Here is an 18,572-nt window from a genome sequence, read left to right on the forward strand (position 1 = left end):
TGTATATATATATATATATATATATATATATATATATATATATATATATATATATATATATATCACACACAGTAATACAAGCTGTTTATGATTTATAAGTTATTAGTATGCAAAGACTAGTCATGCAACTCAAGAGTATGTAGTGGGCAAAATGGACCCTTTCATTGACATCCATACTGCTTACCGAGGAGTAAATTTGTGTTAACCCATCCAGTCATCAAGTCATAACCTGAAGGAGGCCGATATCTTACATTATTTGACATGCAAGAATAGATTTTTTCCATAGGTAGGGTATTCTTTCTGACGTACCTGTGCATGCAAGAGGCTTTGTTTATGTTGCAATGATGTCTAAAGTCTCTGAAGCAAGGGATTTTAGGAATACCAATATTTTATGAAGTGGAGGACGTCTGAGAATCTTTTACAACCCAGAATGCGAGTTAGAGATCAACACACAGAAGCCAGTATTAAAGAAAAAAAAAATAGTTAGAAGGACTTTATAGTTTCTTCTTTCTTTAGATAGAGCATATCATGATCTTTCTATATGCGCAAGGTGCTTGAGGAAGTGCATTTCAAAAATTACACCTTATTCCATGAGTAGCACGATAGAGGAGCAACTGGGGTGTGGATTATGCCATCCTTGGGCCTGGGGGGTACAACCTTGGTAATTAAACTGGTCAAGGTAAAGATAAAAGAGACTGCCTAACTATAACTGATACATGATCATGGGATATTTCATTGTCAATGAAAGTATCTTGATCTGCAATGACTATGTCATTGATAAGGGAGGATATTTACATGGTAATTGGCAGAGTAGACTTGCTTACTAAAGAGGCTACATGATAATTTTTGGCATTGAGCTTTAGGCAACAGTTGTCACAACAAATGTTGGTTCTGGCAACTCCCTCTTGGAGGACAAGTGTCTATGTGGGAGTTAAGGATAGCATCCAATATACATTCATGAACAAACTTGGTTAGAGAGAGATCCTTGACATCTGTTTTCATGTTGAGAAAGTAGGATGAGGGGTCCCAGGACAGAGCCCTGAGGAACACCAGTAGTTACTTGTCTTTTAGATAATAAGGCACCACCAACTCCTAATGTATGCATATTATTGGAGAGCTAGTTTGTACCCCACTGGGTAACACCAGTGTTTATCTTTAGACCAGTGGCCTACCAACAAATCTAAAATGAGGATCTGTGTTGCATGCTTTAATATGGCCCAAATAAGCAGTGTGAATTGTTTTTATCATTGGCAATTGCTACACTTTCAAATAAATTTACCAGATTAAGGAAATAGGATCTACCTTTCACAAAGCCAAAAGTTGAGAATTTGTATGTCACAACCTGCATTCATTATGAAGTTGACCTATGCAGTTCGACTGGAGAAATTACAGCTGTACTCGGTTGCATACTACCTACTCAGAGGTGATCTCTGCCTGACATACAAGGCCATGTCCAACCCAGAATTGATGGACATGCTCCACCTAAAGAAAACCTTATCCCCGCGAGCCACATGCTCTAGGGATTTAAACCTCATCACAACAATAAATAGGACATGCTGGAGGGATAGATTCCTGTCCCACAGATTCCCATGCTTTGGAACAAGATCCTAATCTACATTAGGCAGAGCTCCTCACTAACACTCTTCAAAAGAAATCTTGACGAGTGGATGGGAAACAGAAAGTTTACCCTGGGGATCACTTCAGTGGCTCTGCTGGACAGAGGCACAGGGAACTAATCTAAGGGGGTGACAAAAGCCAACACATTCTGGCTAGGCTTATAAATGCCTTCGGGCAGATAGCCTAGTACCTACCTATAAACCTATAAGATGTGTTACATGATTTTCCAAAGGATGACAGTGAGACTATTAGGGTAATAGTCACCAAGGTCTGTGATTGATGCCACCCCACCCAAATGGAGTAGCATCATGACATCCATCCTTCAGAGGTTAAGCACAGACCATGTGGAGGGACTAAGACTGTAAATGTTTAAGGGGATTCAGTAATGTTGTACTTTGTACTGACTAGGAGATGGTGTGGTATAAGTGGAGCTACTGTTTTTGGCACTGGATGCTACTGGATAGAGCTTCTAGGAGCTGGTCTGGAAAGATTTTGGTAGAAGAAAAATATAATGATTTAAAGGAGATAATGTGGGATTCAGTGGCTGTGCTGAAAATGAAACTGAATTTGTCAGCTAGGATGTTGGATCTGGCTGCGAGAACAGGTAGCACTGTCTGACTGGAGCTCAGTGCAGTCTTGGGTGTTGCTGCTCATACTTGTCATGCAGCTAAAAATGGCTTTATGGTTAACCTTTGACTATGTAGTTACTATCAGCTCATATCCTGACTTATACTTCCTAACAGTGTGCCCGATTTCTTCACTGGTGTGCCTAGGTACATCTTATGCTGAGAGCTGAGCACTGTTTGGTATGAAGCAAATATATTTACCTCCAATTATTGACTGTTTTATTCATTAGTTCTACCATTGGAGCTCAGTTTCGAATTCCCCATTATACTTATGCCAAATAGGGAAGGAGTTCTAAATACATTGGTTTAGGTGGGTGAAGAAGTCAGAAGTATATACAGTGGCATTGGTCACTTAGTCATTAGAGGGGGGAGTGCTTTTGAATTTCCATATGTCCTTAGGCAGGATTTTTAGATTGGCAATTGAATAATCTCTGAAATATATAGATATGATTAGCAAGAGGAGATGTTAGTCTGATGGGCAGATTTAATAAAGGAGGAAATAGCATCAAGTAGGGATGCAAGCAGAGCAAATACTTGTCAGATAAAGTCAACTACACCTCTGTCACCTCCCGTGGAAACTTGGGCATGCTGCAGGGCATTACAGTAAGGACAGGTCTGATGTGTTTCACATTGTGTTTCATGAAATGATTGTTGTACACAAATTCATCAATGCTTGCAAACATATTCTGAAAACCCTAAAATCTGAATGTTGCATACAACATAAAGGCTAACTGCATACACAATAAACCATGTTTTTCCATTTGCCTTAATCATTACACTTCTTCTCTATTAGACTATCCTTCGAACTCTTGGTCAGATGTTCATCGTGGTTCACTGTTGCAGTCATTACTGTAGGGTTCTTCCAGCTGGCAGCAGCCCTCGACCGGCCAGAGTCCCAAAGTCTGGGTCCAACATCGGCTGAAGTCGCTCCTTTCCTGACGTCAGTGCTCCAGGGGTATAAATGCCTCAGCAGACGCCATTTTCCCCAACCTTTCTTGCGAACTGCTTTGCTACGGGCACCACACGGCAAGTGCCGGTCGGCCGACTCCTGGTGACTTTTGTATCATAGACTTCTTATTTTAAGCTAAGTACCCCGTTGGGGAAACCTTTTTCTTGCTCCAGTCCGATGTCAGAAAAAGTTAATAACTGTATTTCTTGTAGGAAGCAAATACCTCATAAGGATTTTCAATCTTACTGTATACCTTGCTTAGGCCCTGACCACGACGTAGCCAATTGTAGGTTTTGTGCTAGATTTATCCAACGCACTATTAGCGTAGGTACGATTTTGCCTTCCATTATTTTGGAAAAAGATTTAATTACAATATGTTGTCGGATTCTTACCCAGCTACCAGAGTGTATAAGAGGCACAAGGATCAAGACAGGCCTCTGAGGTCCAAAGCGAACGACATTCAACCAGAGCCAGTTGCCGGTTCGTCGGTAGTCAGTGAGGTGCTTTCGCAGCCCCTGTCGTCCGCCATTTTTGAACCGGTTGCCTGTATCGACTCCCAGGAGGAGCCGATGGGGCCTTCAGAATTTCCAGGGAATGGACCTTCGGATAATGCTCCCTCAGATGGGTCCGGAGCTGCTGTGCAGGCACCGATTCTGAGGGAGTTTTCAGGCCTACACAGCTTCATGTAAAGATGGTTTCAGCTTTGCAGTCAAAGACAAAGACTAAGGCTCCGGCAAAGACAAAGAAGTAAGCACAGGCCCCTTCTGATCAGGGCCATAGACCTCAAAGATAGATGCTTAAAATGGCTGAAGACATGTTAACTATGATCAGGGGTTCCCATCCCCCCTCCTGACAAGAGACCTAGACTACAGCCAGATTATGATTCCTCAGATCAAGTTTCAATTTCTTCTGCTTCTTCCTTTGAGCAGGATTATTCCTTCCCTCCTTATGAGGATTCTGATGCTGAAGAATCCCTTCCTTCAGCCTCTCCTCCTGAGGATTATTCATTTGGGGAAACTTTGCATGACATGAGAGAGCATTTTCACTGGGAAGGGCAGGAATACTCTGAATCCAAGAAAAGGCTTAGGGATTTTCTTCTGCTCCCACAGCATAGGCCCCTGGCTATTCCCCCTGTATTGGACATTGTGGATGATGTTTTTACAGAGGCGTCCCTCTCTCCTGATTCTTTTCCTCCTGCTCCTGTCAAACCGGATAGGTATTATAAGGTTCCAGATTCTCACAAATTTCTTTTTAGGAACCCTTCAGCTGATCCAGAAACTCTCTCTCAGGGCCCTAGGGGTGTTAAAGCAGCCTCTGCTAAGAATCCTGCTCCCTCTGATCAAGAGTGCAGAGCCTTGGAAAGATGGGGCAAAAAAGTTTACACTTCTGCTACATTGTCTATTAGAGCTTTGAATTGTCAATTTCATTTGTTGAAATATCAGCAATACCTTTTGTCTGTGTTAAAACAAAAGATGTCTGCTGTTTCTGGTGATGCAGAAAATAAGGAGTTACAGGATTTATTACATGCTACTGAGCAGGTGGGTAAAACATACCCTGCACTGTGGTTTTGATTCTTTGGAGGCTTCTTGCAGGGCTGCAGCAACTGGTGCAATTATTAGAAGGCATGCTTGGGTTAAAGGAGCAAAGTCTGCCGGATCAGGTTAAGGCAAAACTTTTAGATGCCCCTTTGCAGCACAATGTTTTGTTTGGGGCCAAAGCTGAGGAGGTATTAAAGAAAATGGAAGACAAAGCCAAATCTATGCAGACAGTTACAGATTTTCTACAGGTACAACCCCCTAGATTTAGCAGGAACTGGCCAGCTAAACCTTGGTCCTTTCCGAGCTCGGACAGACCTCAGAGAGGCAGATACAGGCGTTTCAGAGGTAGAGGACAGGCACAGCCCCCTTTCAGAAATAAGCAGTGGAGTATCCCCTCTCTCAAGGGAGGAGAAGATAGGTCACAACCTTACAGGAAATAACTCTGAAGTACGGACAACTCAGGAACTCAGTTAGTTGTTTCCTAGGGTTTATTCAGGCTCCAAAATTATCGACAACAGCAACAAAGTAGAGATAAAAAGTCACATCACATTAGCGCCTTTCAAAATCACTGGCTTACAAAGTATGCACTTCCTTAAAGTATGCATGAACTCTCTTAATCTAATCTTATATACTGTCAATTGGTTAATTAATAATTGATAAATTGATTGGAATTGTTGAAAACAATTGTGTTAAGAAACAAATCAAACAACTTATATCAAAACAGTCATTATGACTCTCCCTTACTAGCTCCAGGGGCTCCCCTCCTGGATGCGCCTTTGGGAGGAAAAAAACTCTCTTTTTTATCGCAATTGGAGCCGCATAACCCAAGACAAATGGGTTCTGGACATAGTTTCAAGGGGTTACAAGTTTCATTTCCATACCTTAACAAAACCAAACAGATGGCCAGATCTGCCAAAGCATCAATAGGCAGAGGCACAACAGCAAGTTCAGTCCCTCATGGCTATGGGGGCCATAGGATTGGTACCGAATTCAGAAACGGGGCAAGGGTTAAGACTTTTCCTGGTTCACAGGAAGGAAAACACATGGAGACCAATCCTGGACCTTTCCATATTAAACACCTTCCTAGAAATTCCAAAATTCAAGATGCTCACTCTGCAGCAGCTGCTGCCTATGCTGAACAAGAACGCTTGGATGGTGACTTTGGACTTGAAAGAAGCTTACCTGCATATTCCCATAAGGCAAGAGTGCAGACGGTACCGGAGATTCAAAGCAGGCTCGAAGCATTACCAGTTCTTTGTGCAGCCCTTTGGCTTATCTACTGCGCCCTGGGTCTTTACAAAGTGCCTGGCACCAGTAATGGCATTTTGCAGACAGAAGGGAATTCAAATATACCCTTACCTGGATGATTGTCTCATTCAAGCGGACAACAAGGAGACTTTACTTCAGCATCTGACATTTGTGCAGCATCTTCTCCGGTGTCTAGGGTTCACAGTGAACCTAAAGAAATCAAACCTGGTGCCCACACAACAGATTACTTTCCTGGGTGCTCTTCTGAGCACTACAACCCAGACGGCTTACTTGACACCAGACAAAAAAGTGCAACTGGCTTCTTCTTTCAAAAACCTAGCTTCAATGAGTCAGCTAACTGCAAGAAAAATTCTGCAGGCTTTGGGTTACATGGCATCCTGCATTCTGTTAATACCATATGCAAGACTGCATACGAGGAAGATACAGTGGTACCTCAAGAGTGTATGGTCTCAGCATTGTCACAGTTTGGAAACAGTGATAACAATTTTGCCTGGTCTCCGGCAGGAGTTTCTTTGGTGGGCCGAGGCCTGTCTCCAGAACAAGGGGAAGCCTTTCTGTCCCACTCCAGCCAAGCAAGTCATAACGACGGATGCTTCAGACTATGCATGGGGAGCCCACATGCAAGGGAGATGTCTTCAGGGTGCCTGGACAGAGAACCAAATGCACCTGCACATAAATTTGAAGGAGACGCTAGCTGTACAGAATGCCCTAATAACCTTCAAGGATCTTAGGGCAATTACTGATAAAGACGGACAACACTACGGTGATGTGGTACATAAACAAGCAGGGAGGCTCTCATTCTTACCCCCTGTGCAGTTTTGGCCATGACTCTGTGGAACACAGCACTGGCCAGCAAGGTAGACTTTCAAGCTCAATTCCTACCAGGAAAGGACAACACTCTGGCAGACAGTCTAAGCAGAAACCTTTCAGATCCACATGAATGGATGTTCGGATATTCAGGATGATAACGGAGGCATGGGGGTGCCCGGACATAGATCTTTTTGCATCCCCCCAAAACCATCAACTTCAAACATTCTGCACAAGGACCTACCACAAACTAGCATGGAAAGTGGATGCCCTTTCACTCAATTGGAGACGCCTCTCAGTATATGCTTTTCCTCCTTTGCCTCTTCTACCACGGGTACTTCTGAAGATCAAACAGGACAGAACGCAAATGATTTTACTGGCTCCCAACTGGCCTCGGCAATTCTGGTATTCCACCCTGATGAACCTGGCTCAGGGTCCACCTTGGATTCTGCCACAAATTCCACATCTACTGTCTCAACAAGATGGCCGGATCCTGTACAGCCATATCAAAACTCTGAATCTAGCAGCCTGGCGGATCCAGGGTCTTTAAACAGTTCTACCCTTACCAAACAGGTACTGGACGTAATCCTTGAAGCTAGAAGGCCCAGCACCAGGAAATCTTATGAAGGTAAATAGAAAAGATTTTGCTCCTGGAATCAGGCCCAGGGTTTTGATTCTGCAGGTCCAAACATTCCTCCGATTTTACAATACCTAACAGAGATGTTACATAAGGGCCTATCTTTTTCATCTATCAAAATTCATGCCTCTGCTATTTCTGCACACTACAATACGGATCCCCCAATTTTTTCTCATCCTTTACTTAAACAATATCTCAGAGGGGCAAAGAATATAAGGCCCCCCTATAAGAGCACCAGTTCCCACTTGGGATCTCAACTTTGTCTCCTTTTGAACCTGCAGCTTTCACAGATTTAAAGTTCTTATCATGGAAAACTGCTTTTCTTTTAGCTATAACCTCTGCCAGAAGAGTTTTGGAATTACAAGCACTCATGGCTGTGGAACCCTTTATTATTTTTCATCAGGACAGGGTGTCCCTGAGGACTAACCCCACCTTTATGCCTAAGGTGGTTTCTAAAGTAGACTTGAATCAGACTATTTACCTACCTTTTATCCTAATCCTCAAAGTGAAGAGGAGAGAATTTTGCATTCTTTAGATATACACAGGCAGCTTCATTTTTACCTGGGCAGGACCAAGATTTTCAGGAAATCTGACCAATTAGCTTATGCTTCTACTTCACAGGGGAGAGCAATCACTAAAACTATTTCTAAGTGGATTGCCCACTGCACCAAGTTCTGTTACTCCTAACATTAACAGGAACTGGTTTGCCATGATGAAACACATTCTACCAGAGCTACTGCTACTTCAGCAGCTTTTCTCAGTGGAGTTCCTACCAAGGAAATCTTAGAAGCTGCAACTTGGAGTTCTATGCATACTTTTTCTAAGCTCTACAACCTCCCTCTCTATTCTAAATCTAGGGCAGGCTTTGCCTCTGCAGTCCTGCAGGGTTTTGTAGCCGCCCCTTCTGTTCCTTCTCCAGCCACCCTTTCCTAGCTTTGGGATTCAGCCCTACAGTAATGACTGCAACAGTGAACCACGATGAACATAGTACAGTTGTGTACTCTTACCATAAATGTAGATGTTCGAGTGTGTTCACTGTTGCAGTCTGGGTTACCCTCCCTCCTATCCCCTCTTTTGTTGGTTTTTTTTTAGTACTGTCTGTGTCTCCTTAGCACTACTCTTTCTCGGAGGTATTTTTGCTGGTGAAATTTGGGAATGTTCTAGTTTGATGTTTGCTTATTCTTCTGACTAAGTTTTTGGCCTTTATTTTTTGGACACCTGACATCTGGGGCAGGAAAAACTGGGGAAAATGGCATCGGCTGAGGCCTTTATACCCCTGGTGCACTGACGTCGGGGAAGGAGCGACTTCAGCCGACGTCGGACCCAGACTTTGGGACTCCTATCGAGGGCTGCTGCCAGCAGGAAGAACCCTACAGTAATGACTGCAACAACGAACACACTCCAACATCTACATTTATGGTAAGAGTACACAACTGTATTTTCTCTCATCCCTTCAAAAAAAAAAACATAAGTGGAAAAGGAATATGCTGTGCCAACTAGGCAATGCTAAAAGCCGTTTACCATGCAAAATAGTATGTTAATAGTTATTGCCTGGTTATGTCCACAACATCAATCATCTCACGTTTAGTAATTTACTGATAGAGAGGCGCTACCTTATAACGTGATACCGATGAGCCGTAACAGGTGTTGGCGCAACACTGCTTGGAAAAAACAGGCAATAAACACAGAGTGCGAGTGGTACAACTTGTCTACGACAAAACCCATGGTGGCACAATAGACTAATTACCGAATTCTGAAGCTAGTAGTTGACAAAAAGCACATTGTTTTCCATTTTAAAGGGAACTACTCTATTTATTTTAAATACAGGCAACTTAGCAAAACTACCACTGCACGCAAAACAAACCAAATATTACCCAATTCCTGGACTGCTGGCATGTCAAAAAGATGCTGTAGTTTCTAGAACTGCTGTAGGACGCGCCTTCCTTCAGCCCACTACTTACTTCCCACGGAGAAGAGGTAGCAGTTAAAAAAATGCCTAAGAAAAATTGTTGGCACTATACAGAAATGCCAACCACATTTGCTCTAAATGTATGATCAGGCTAAATCTTTTTAACAAATCGTCAACTATCCTTCGTGTCCTTCAGTGTCGTTTTTTTTTTTTTACACCCTGTGCAAGGGTATACGTGAAGAATTTCTAAATGTTGATGTTTCCCACAAACCGCTTGCAAGCATAAAGGAGGGAAGGTCTACATTATTATACCAAGCAGCTGCTAATCTTAGCTATAAAGAAAAGAATCGGGCATTCACAACAAACATTTAAAGTGACACCAAGAAATCTTCGAGATGCCATGGACCGCCCCTACACCATCTTAGAAAGCCATGAATCAACCACCTGCAAGACATCCACTTCCAAATAATACGCCCCTTGGCACTATCACTGCAACCCAGAAAAATTAATGAAATGATTCAAGTTCGTCAACTGGAAAGTTTACATGCCAAATGCTTACCAGTTCCACTACGATAAAAGCTCCAGATGATGTCCTGAAGATACCGGGTCCCGTCGGTAAAGTGATCCTTGCAGCAGGAAACGTAGCGTAAGGGCTGGGAACCGCGTCAGCCTGGCTACCTGGTGGTACTGTTGCTGCAGACATGTTTTTGTGTTGCCTTTCCTATTAGCAGGTGTGTTAGTAGAACCTGCCTGGGAGACAGCAGAGCGCGGGGGGTCACGTGGTGCGAATCCCACAGCAAGTGCACTGACCTATCCCTGGGAACCTGATAAAACAGCTGCTAACAGCGCAGACTTAAAACCTGTTTTTCAGGTTAACGTTATGAATTTGAAACAAGTCACCGTAAAAGCAGACGTCTTAAATTGGGTGAGGTGGTTGGGAGAGGCTGTTCCCAAGCTCGAATAGCCAAATTTTGATGTAATTCCTATTGGGGGCGGATTATCAAATATACTTCGTGAGCATCGAACACGTACTATTCAGAAGTGTTTATTTTAGTAAGGCAAGCAATCTTTGTTGACAGGTGAGGGCGTGTTAACGTCTAACTGTAGTAAGAGAATGAGGTTTATGGGGCTGGGAGAGTATGGTCAACCAGGAGAGGTAGCTGGTGCGGAATTCGATTTTCTGTGACTGTCCCAATGTCACTGGGCCACCGCTTGTACGGCACACTCAGTAAATATTATTGTAAATATTTAATGTCATAACACGGTCCAAAGAAAATGGCAGCAATGTTTGCGTAAAATAAAGGCTACCAGGTTATGATTACACTTCCATGTTTTTAAGAATATATTAACTGTGTCCCCTCCACACATATTACGAGGCAATCAGTTGTATACCCTCCCACAATCCGAGTCAATCAGCTGTATAAAACATTGAAGACGCCGTTCATTGAAAGGGTGTTGCATTTATAACAGTTGGATGCTTATTTATTTTCATTACTGCTTTCAACCACCCAGTGTTAGAATCCTAGCAACACCGGGCAATAATCACAGCTGCGTGACGGAAGAAGGGCCGTTTAATATTTGCACGGAGTAGAAGGCAGAGCTACATTATAGTAAAATGGGGCTTCAGGCAGGGTAATAAACCGGCTCGCACCCCCAGCCTTTTCGGTACCCCATTACTTGTCTTCCCCGCCTCCGTTGCCATAAAAAATGTCAGCGTACACACTATTTTCGTTACTATTGAAATGAAGGCAGGAATAAGAATTTCATTTAAATCTTTTAATTTATTTATCCTTTGGCTAGGTTAGTCCCACAAGACTAGTAGCCGTTCAAGCGGCACCCTTGCGGTAACAAGAAATTTGGTCAGGGCAACAGGGAACATCTTCCTACCCTTTTTGATCGCTCAGGCGGCTGTAAAAGATGTATGACAGCACTTGCTGTCAATGTAGGCAAGGCAAATAAGGCTTGGATTTAACACCTCATACGAAGGATGAGTTACTTGTGTAGCATCCCCTTTATACAGCACTACAGTGTCAGCAATTCGTTAACACAGTGGGAGTAGAACCCCACAGCACTTTGTATTAAAGACAAGACCTGTTGTGCTGTTAACACTGCTTTTAAATTTAAAAAGCAAAACGATTGCACATTGAATGCAGACTTAACATGAGCAACAGCTAAATTCTCTTCCTTTGAAACTCATCGAGAGTGCTTTGAAACTCCCATTCGTTGAAAATGCATTGAATCTCTCATTCATTGAAAATGCAACTGACTAGTGGCAGATTAAGTGTACACTGGTCATACCTCTCAGCTGTCCAGATTTTTGCTTCATATTTTGGTCTGTTCTTCATAAAACTTGTGGTTTTCTGGCAAATCGTTGATGACTGAAACTACTAAATAGTGGAATATCTTTGAATTTCAGACTTCAAATCTTCCGGAAAATACAAACTAACACAAATTGTGTAATTTTAGCAACATTCTAAGTTTATAAGAGCAATATTTAAAATATTTCTCTGTATTGGGGTCTTTGTCCTCCCATTACTTTAGGTTTTGTTCAGATTTCTTACACTAAGAGGTCAAAAGGTATGACATTGATCCCTGGGCTGTTTTCAAATCATGGGCCCACCTAAATAAATGTTTAGGATCATGCCATGCAGAAAAAATATGTTATTTGATTCACCTTCCTGATTTAATGTATGTTTTGGTAAATACAACAATATTTATTAGCATTCGTTTTAAATTTGTAGTTTTGAACATTTTTTGCCATTACAATGAAGCAAAATGTATGAACAAATAAATGACAAAAATATCCATTTCAGAACATTTCAACCAGCTCCTTTCTAAAAAGGTCTGGTAATTGGTGTAGAGTATTAAGGCTCCTGCCTCCTATAGCCAACATAGAGGGTTTGAGCCTGAGCAAGTTAATTAACTACACTGCCCGCTCTATATAGGGCATTTCACTCACATCCATCTGCTCAGCTCAGAAAATAAACTACCCAATTTTCATGTTCTGCAAGAATCATCCCTCTGACAATTATCCAATGTATTCAGAAATCATCTGCAACAAGTCCAAAGTCTGAAAAGCTTGCTTAGTGGTTATATTCTTATGCATTTGTTCTCTGTGTGTCTGCATTGGCTGGAAAACACACAGAGGCATAATGTGATGGAGGAAGAATTGAAGGAAATGGGAAAAAGTCTTCTGTTTTTAATGGAGAAAAGTTTTTCTTTTTTAATTAATGCTGTGGCCATCCCCCTAAGCCATCAGACCCTGGCAGTTGCTAAGTCACTTAGTGCTGGATTCGGCTCGGTCTTCATGCCCCCCCGCCCATGTAGCTATTGATAATGCTTTTGTCGTAGGAGGTACCATGTTAAACATGAGGGCAAAACTCATAGTCGTCAACCTAAAATGTAGTAAATAGTTGCCTTTACTCATTAAGTCCTGTCTTCATTGCCCACTTTAAACTATCATATGCTGTGTGCATACATGCATAAACAAACACAATCTTACCTGCTTAATAAAACAGTAGCTGTAAACAGATATGTAAAGAATTATTACAGCATAACATTTAAATACCTCTGTATTTCATGTGTGTTTATACTAAGAGCACCCTTTCGTTACAGGATTAACTGTTTTTCTTGTTTTGTCGGATGTGTTTGAGTAATGCTGAATTAGCAATGTCATTATCAATTTACTGGTGGCAAAACAGACTAGGAAGACGTGGGTGACAGATAACCTAAACATCAATATTTCAGAAATGACATGCATGATCTTTTTGCTTACCATTTCAAATGGAAGAGCACTCTGTAATTGATATGAAGATATGGATCCGTCACAATCATATAATCCTCCTTTGTCATTTTCAAATCAGTACAGCATTCTAAAAATAATTGTACAGCAACTTCTATGGAGGCTGCTTGTAGTGACTCGGTAAGGCTTATCAGAATAGTATAACAGTCTGAGGTCTAGATATCTGGGTTTGGTGTTTACATTGAGCTTCTTAAAGCAGTGTTAACATGGACAGTTTATGTAACAAGTCTAAACCTCAAAATGCACTCACTCAAGGCACTCCTTAAAATGGAGAACAGCGACATCTGTGCAGTGACAGAGACCTGGTTCAAGGCTCTTGAGAGCACCCCTGTAATACCAGGTTACAATTCATACTACATTCTTTGGCCATCTAACCTGGACTGAAACACCAGAGGTGGAGGTGTGTCCATATTCACCAAGGATATCCACACCTCCAGGCTAATTGTCCAACATAATGCATCCGGAATTCTCCAGGTGTAACTAACACTGGGCAAGACTGCAATCCAAATTGTAGCTTTCTACAGATCCCTCATCATGCCCCAAGACTCCCACTCCATTTTTCTTAACATACTGGAAAATATTAAGGTACAATCCAACACCCTCATACTGGGAGACTTCAACTACCTCACCATTAACTGGGAAAACTACTCATGAACCAATACATTTGCACAGCATTTTTTGGAATTCATAAATTCCAACGCCTTGGATCAACTGATCCAGACCCCCACCAGGGCAGCAATATCCTAGACCTGGTCATTACCAACATGAGCGACCGGTGCTCCACACCAGAGGTCTGCCCCTCATTGGTCAGATCCAACCATAAGCTATCACCATAGATATCCACATCCCGCCCCTACCCCCTATTAAGAAAACCACCGTAAAACTTCTACAAAGCCAACTTCATGCTTCTTAAGACAGAAGTGGCTAACTTCACCACACCTATGCAGATGGTAAGTAGCAGTATGACTGGTGAATCTTACATCACTGCACTGTATGAACACATACACAAGTGCATGGACCATGCCATCCCAAACAGAACCAAGACACTATCCTCCAAAAAAAAAAAGAAGCCAATCTGTTGGTCCCCTGCCATTAACAAACTCTACAACTGAGGGAAGAAACTGTTGCAAAAAAGAGTAAAATCCCAAGACTGGAAAACACCCTTGTCAGCCTCATTTAGAAGCTAAGATCCCTCATAAAATTGTCCAAAGCTAGTTGCAAAAACAAAATCGTCACAGATTCTAAGGACAACCACAAGCCATTCTATAGCTATGTCAAGAAATTAAATGGCAACACTCAGATCTGCTCAGAGCTACAGCACAATGGCACTAAACATACAGAACCAGCTGATATTGCCAACATCCCGGCAGATAGGTTCAGTGCAAATTTCACCCCCCCAAATGGGCCCATCTCCATACCAGATGAATGCCATGTCCCTGTAATCATGGCCACACAGGTGAAAAAAGCACTCGCCAAAGCCAAGAATACAGCATCCATGGGATATGCCAACATCCCAGGCTGTGTTCTGGATGAACTACAAAATGAACTGGCACCCCACCTAAGTACCATGTTCAGTCATAGCCTCACTGCAGGTTTTGTGCCTACTGAATGGTGCACAGCTACGGTGATCCCACTCCACAAGGGGGGATCCACCACGGATCCCAGGAACTACTGACCCATCAGTCTGATGAGTCTGATCTGCAAGGCCATGGAACGTATCATCATGGAACTTATAAACAAAGACATAGGTAACTTGCAAACTCTGGATCCCACCCAGTTTGGGTTTGTGAAATGTAGATCATGTCTCCTAAACCTGATTGACTTCTTTGAAGCAGTCACCAAAGCCGTGGATGAGAGAAAGGTGGTTCACACAGCCTATCTAGACCTCGCCAAGTCTTTCGACACCATTCTCCACTCTGGTATCATTGATAAGCTCACAAAACTGGGCATAAACCCCTATGTCATGCGATGGGTTGCAAACTGGCTCACTGACAGAACCCACACTGTGAAAGTAGCCAATTCCAAATCCATCTCCAGGCCAGTGACAATGGAGTACCACAGGGTTCAGTCCTGGGTCAACTCCTGTTCAACATCTACTTCTCTGAAGTCCAAGCCTCACAGAGGGCTTATGGCTAACAAAGTTCACAGACGACTGCAAACTGGGAGCCATTATTGAATCCCCTAAGGATGCGGACATTCTACAAAAGGGCCTCGCTGAGACAGATGCCCAGTGTCAAAGCCACGGCCTCAAGCTCAATGCCAAAAAATGCATAGTCATCCCCTTTGGGGAAAAACCCTGTGCCAATGAACTACCACATAGGAGGTAGTCCACTCAGCTCCGAAAGTGTGATACAAGACCTAGGGACAGAGGTAGACAGTAGTCTCTCCTTTGATAATCACATCGCCATAGTGGTCAGGAAATCCTTCTATGTGGCACATCTCATCACAAAAGGTTTCTCATCCAGAAAAAAAAAGGTCATTGCCCCCCTCTACTCAGCCCTGATTAGGCCTATTATAGAGTACAACGCCCCATTTGGGATGTACCTCACAAGACATTTGCAGCAGCTGGAAAAAACACAGAAATACCTCACAAAGAGGATCACCGGCCTCAAACAGTTGCCCTATGCAGACTGTCTTAAGAAATTCCAGCTCTACTCCGTCGCATATCGCCTACTCAGAGGAGATCTCTGTCTAACATACAAAGCAATGTCCAACCCAGAGCTGTTGAACATGCTACACTTAGAAAAATCCCAATCCCTTCGGGCCACACATTCCAGGGACCTTAACCTTGTCACCACAATAAATGGAACTTGCTGGAGGGATAGGTTCCTGTCCCAGAAACTTCCCATATTCTGTAACAAGCTGCCCATTCATGTCAAACAGAGCACCTCACTGGCCCTTTTTAAGAAAAATCTGAACAGCTGGATGGGAAATAGGAAATTTACTTAGGGAATCACTTATGTGTCTCTGCTCGACATGAGCACAGGAAAATACATTTTTGGGTGGGTGAAGCCAGGGAATCCTTATGGCTAAACAACCCAAAAACCAGTAAACAAGTAATAAGTAATTCAAAATGCAGGAACTGCAGAGCAAGGTACCACATGAACTTGTTCTCCTTCAGGAACACCAAAGCTTTATTTTTCAACAACAAATAAGCGCTTTCGTCTCAAATTAACTTTAAAAGACACTTCATCAGAAACAGTGTATTGTTAGCACAACTACATTTAAAATACAAATGAATAGTGACTTCATTTCCTCCTGCTAAGCAGGAAACTAATTTTTTTAAAGTGACAGCACCTAAAAACAGTCATAACATATGTCAATATTTAAATAGTTACATAAAGGGACCCTAATGATTCATATAACAAATAATTGCACTTTCTCATACTGCATGATAATACTATACAATTTTTAAACAGATTTTAATAGCAATAAATAAATAACAATCCTGTATGACATAAAAACCCTACCATGGCATAAAATGGATTTCTAAGATGGATCCATAGAATAAATATCTGTATATAAAACCTTACTATGTAATTGTATAAATATGTAATAGATAACATTATATATTTAAAATGAATTTTATAAAATATATTTATAAAAAAATATAAAAAAATATAACTATATGTATATAAGAATAATAAACAAGATTAATCTACTAGTGTCTATCAAGTGCCTTTATTTTTAATAAACTACTAATAGACACATTATCATTCAGACCTGGCCAATATAATGAATTCAGACGAAGCTGCCAGTATCTCTAATAAGTATGGCCAGCCCCCCCCCCCACTCCGTTCCATTAATTTTACAGTATCCAACACAATAAATATGAAGCTATGCTCAGGATGTGCCAAAATGTGTTTAGCTAAGGCATTGAATTCATATTTGTCTCGAATGTTCCTCAGATGTTCCCCAGTTCTACTCTTTAGCTTATGCTCTGTTTTGCCCACATAGAAACGGGCAATTAGAGTAGAGGGCACAATATACCACTCTTTCAGATGTACAACATAATTTCTGTTTGAACTTAATATTCAGGTTAATAAGAACTTAAATTATAATGAAGAATTTGAACTAGAATTTCTGATGTATAATAAAGGATAAGAATAATGAAGCCAGACAAAGGGGGGTGGCATTTGAATCATGAACAAAGTGGATTATAATAAGAGGTTTGAACATATATATATATATATATATATATATATATATATATATATATATATATATATACATATATATACACGTGTAGTTGTGCTAACAATACACTGTTTCTGATGAAGTGTCTTTTAAAGTTAATTTGAGGCTTATTTATTTTAAAATAAACCTTGCTTCTGAAGAAGTTCTACATTTTGAAATCCTTTCCGATATCCTAGTGCCTACCTATGAACATATAATTACTGATTTCCATAAAACATTATGATCATATATATTCCCCATATTTTTAAAGACTAACCTTCCTGTCTAAGTTTTGCAGTTTCTGTATTTCAATCAATACCTTGGTCACTTTTCCTGTCTAGACTTAGGTTATAAGATCATGACTTAACAAAGGTGCAGTTGCTCCTGCTATAGAATAATTGACATTTTTGCTTGCAGAAAAGCTAGCAGGAACAACATTAGGTACACTAGACACTTCACTGGCTCATCTTGCTTAATTTCCATTATCATTTGTCTGAGTCTTTCATCTACCCTTAATTTTTGTTCACATTTTCTATTAACTCTATTAAATCTTCTGTACCAGTTACTTGATCTTAATATTAGCAACTAGCTTTATGCTGTTCATTCACATTTTTCTGCATCATTTCATTTTTCATTTGCTGCTAAAGATTCAAGAAATTACTTTATACTTTTAAGTTGATACCATTTTTCACATACAAGCAACAGCATAGGGATACTGTTCCTATTATCAATCGGTTGATTACGTTTCTTTGTGCCATCTTCTGAGAGGCTGGTAGAGTGTCTCTGATCCCTTGTTTACTATTGTGACAGTTCTTAGTCTTTGATAGCCAGCCAGCCAGGAGTCCTTCTTAGAGTGGCCTGTAACACTTTCACCCTATACTGAAAAATGGGAAAAGGGGATTGATGATAATGATGATGGTAATTTATTCCTAGGTATCTTAAAATCTCGTAGTTCTTTTTCTGTGTTTCATCTGAATGGAGCCCCTTTCAAATGAATATCAGCACTTTCAGATCTAATTTCTGCTGTTTTGTTTGACTTGGGCTACAGCTGCCATGAAGAGCTATAATCTTAGCAGTTATAAAAAGAGATTGGTCTCTATCTTCCTCCATCACTAGACTGGTAAGGAGGAAGGATTTCTATAATTAAGGCAGCATCATGCATTGCATGTAATTCAGAGGTACACAATACCAAAGCATGGCTACAAGATTATTAAAGAGCCTAGCTTAGGATTAACTCTAAAC

The 18,572-nt window shown here is 41.3% G+C and overlaps 1 protein-coding gene across 1 annotated transcript in view; it reads right to left on the reverse strand.

Moving 5' to 3' along the window:
* The window catches only part of MAL2 (mal, T cell differentiation protein 2), a 422,980-nt gene extending 412,582 nt beyond the window's left edge, over nucleotides 1–10,398 (reverse strand). The window contains exon 1 of the mRNA XM_044066925.1: nucleotides 9,912–10,398. Within this exon, the coding sequence (XP_043922860.1) occupies nucleotides 9,912–10,055 (144 nt within the window). The 5' untranslated portion in view covers nucleotides 10,056–10,398. The remainder of the gene's footprint in view (nucleotides 1–9,911) is intronic.
* Nucleotides 10,399–18,572: the final 8,174 nt, after the last annotated feature.

The sequence above is a fragment of the Protopterus annectens genome, chromosome 3.part1 (assembly GCF_019279795.1).
Source record: "Protopterus annectens isolate FY-2018-M chromosome 3.part1, PAN1.0, whole genome shotgun sequence".
NCBI lineage: Eukaryota > Metazoa > Chordata > Ceratodontiformes > Protopteridae > Protopterus > Protopterus annectens.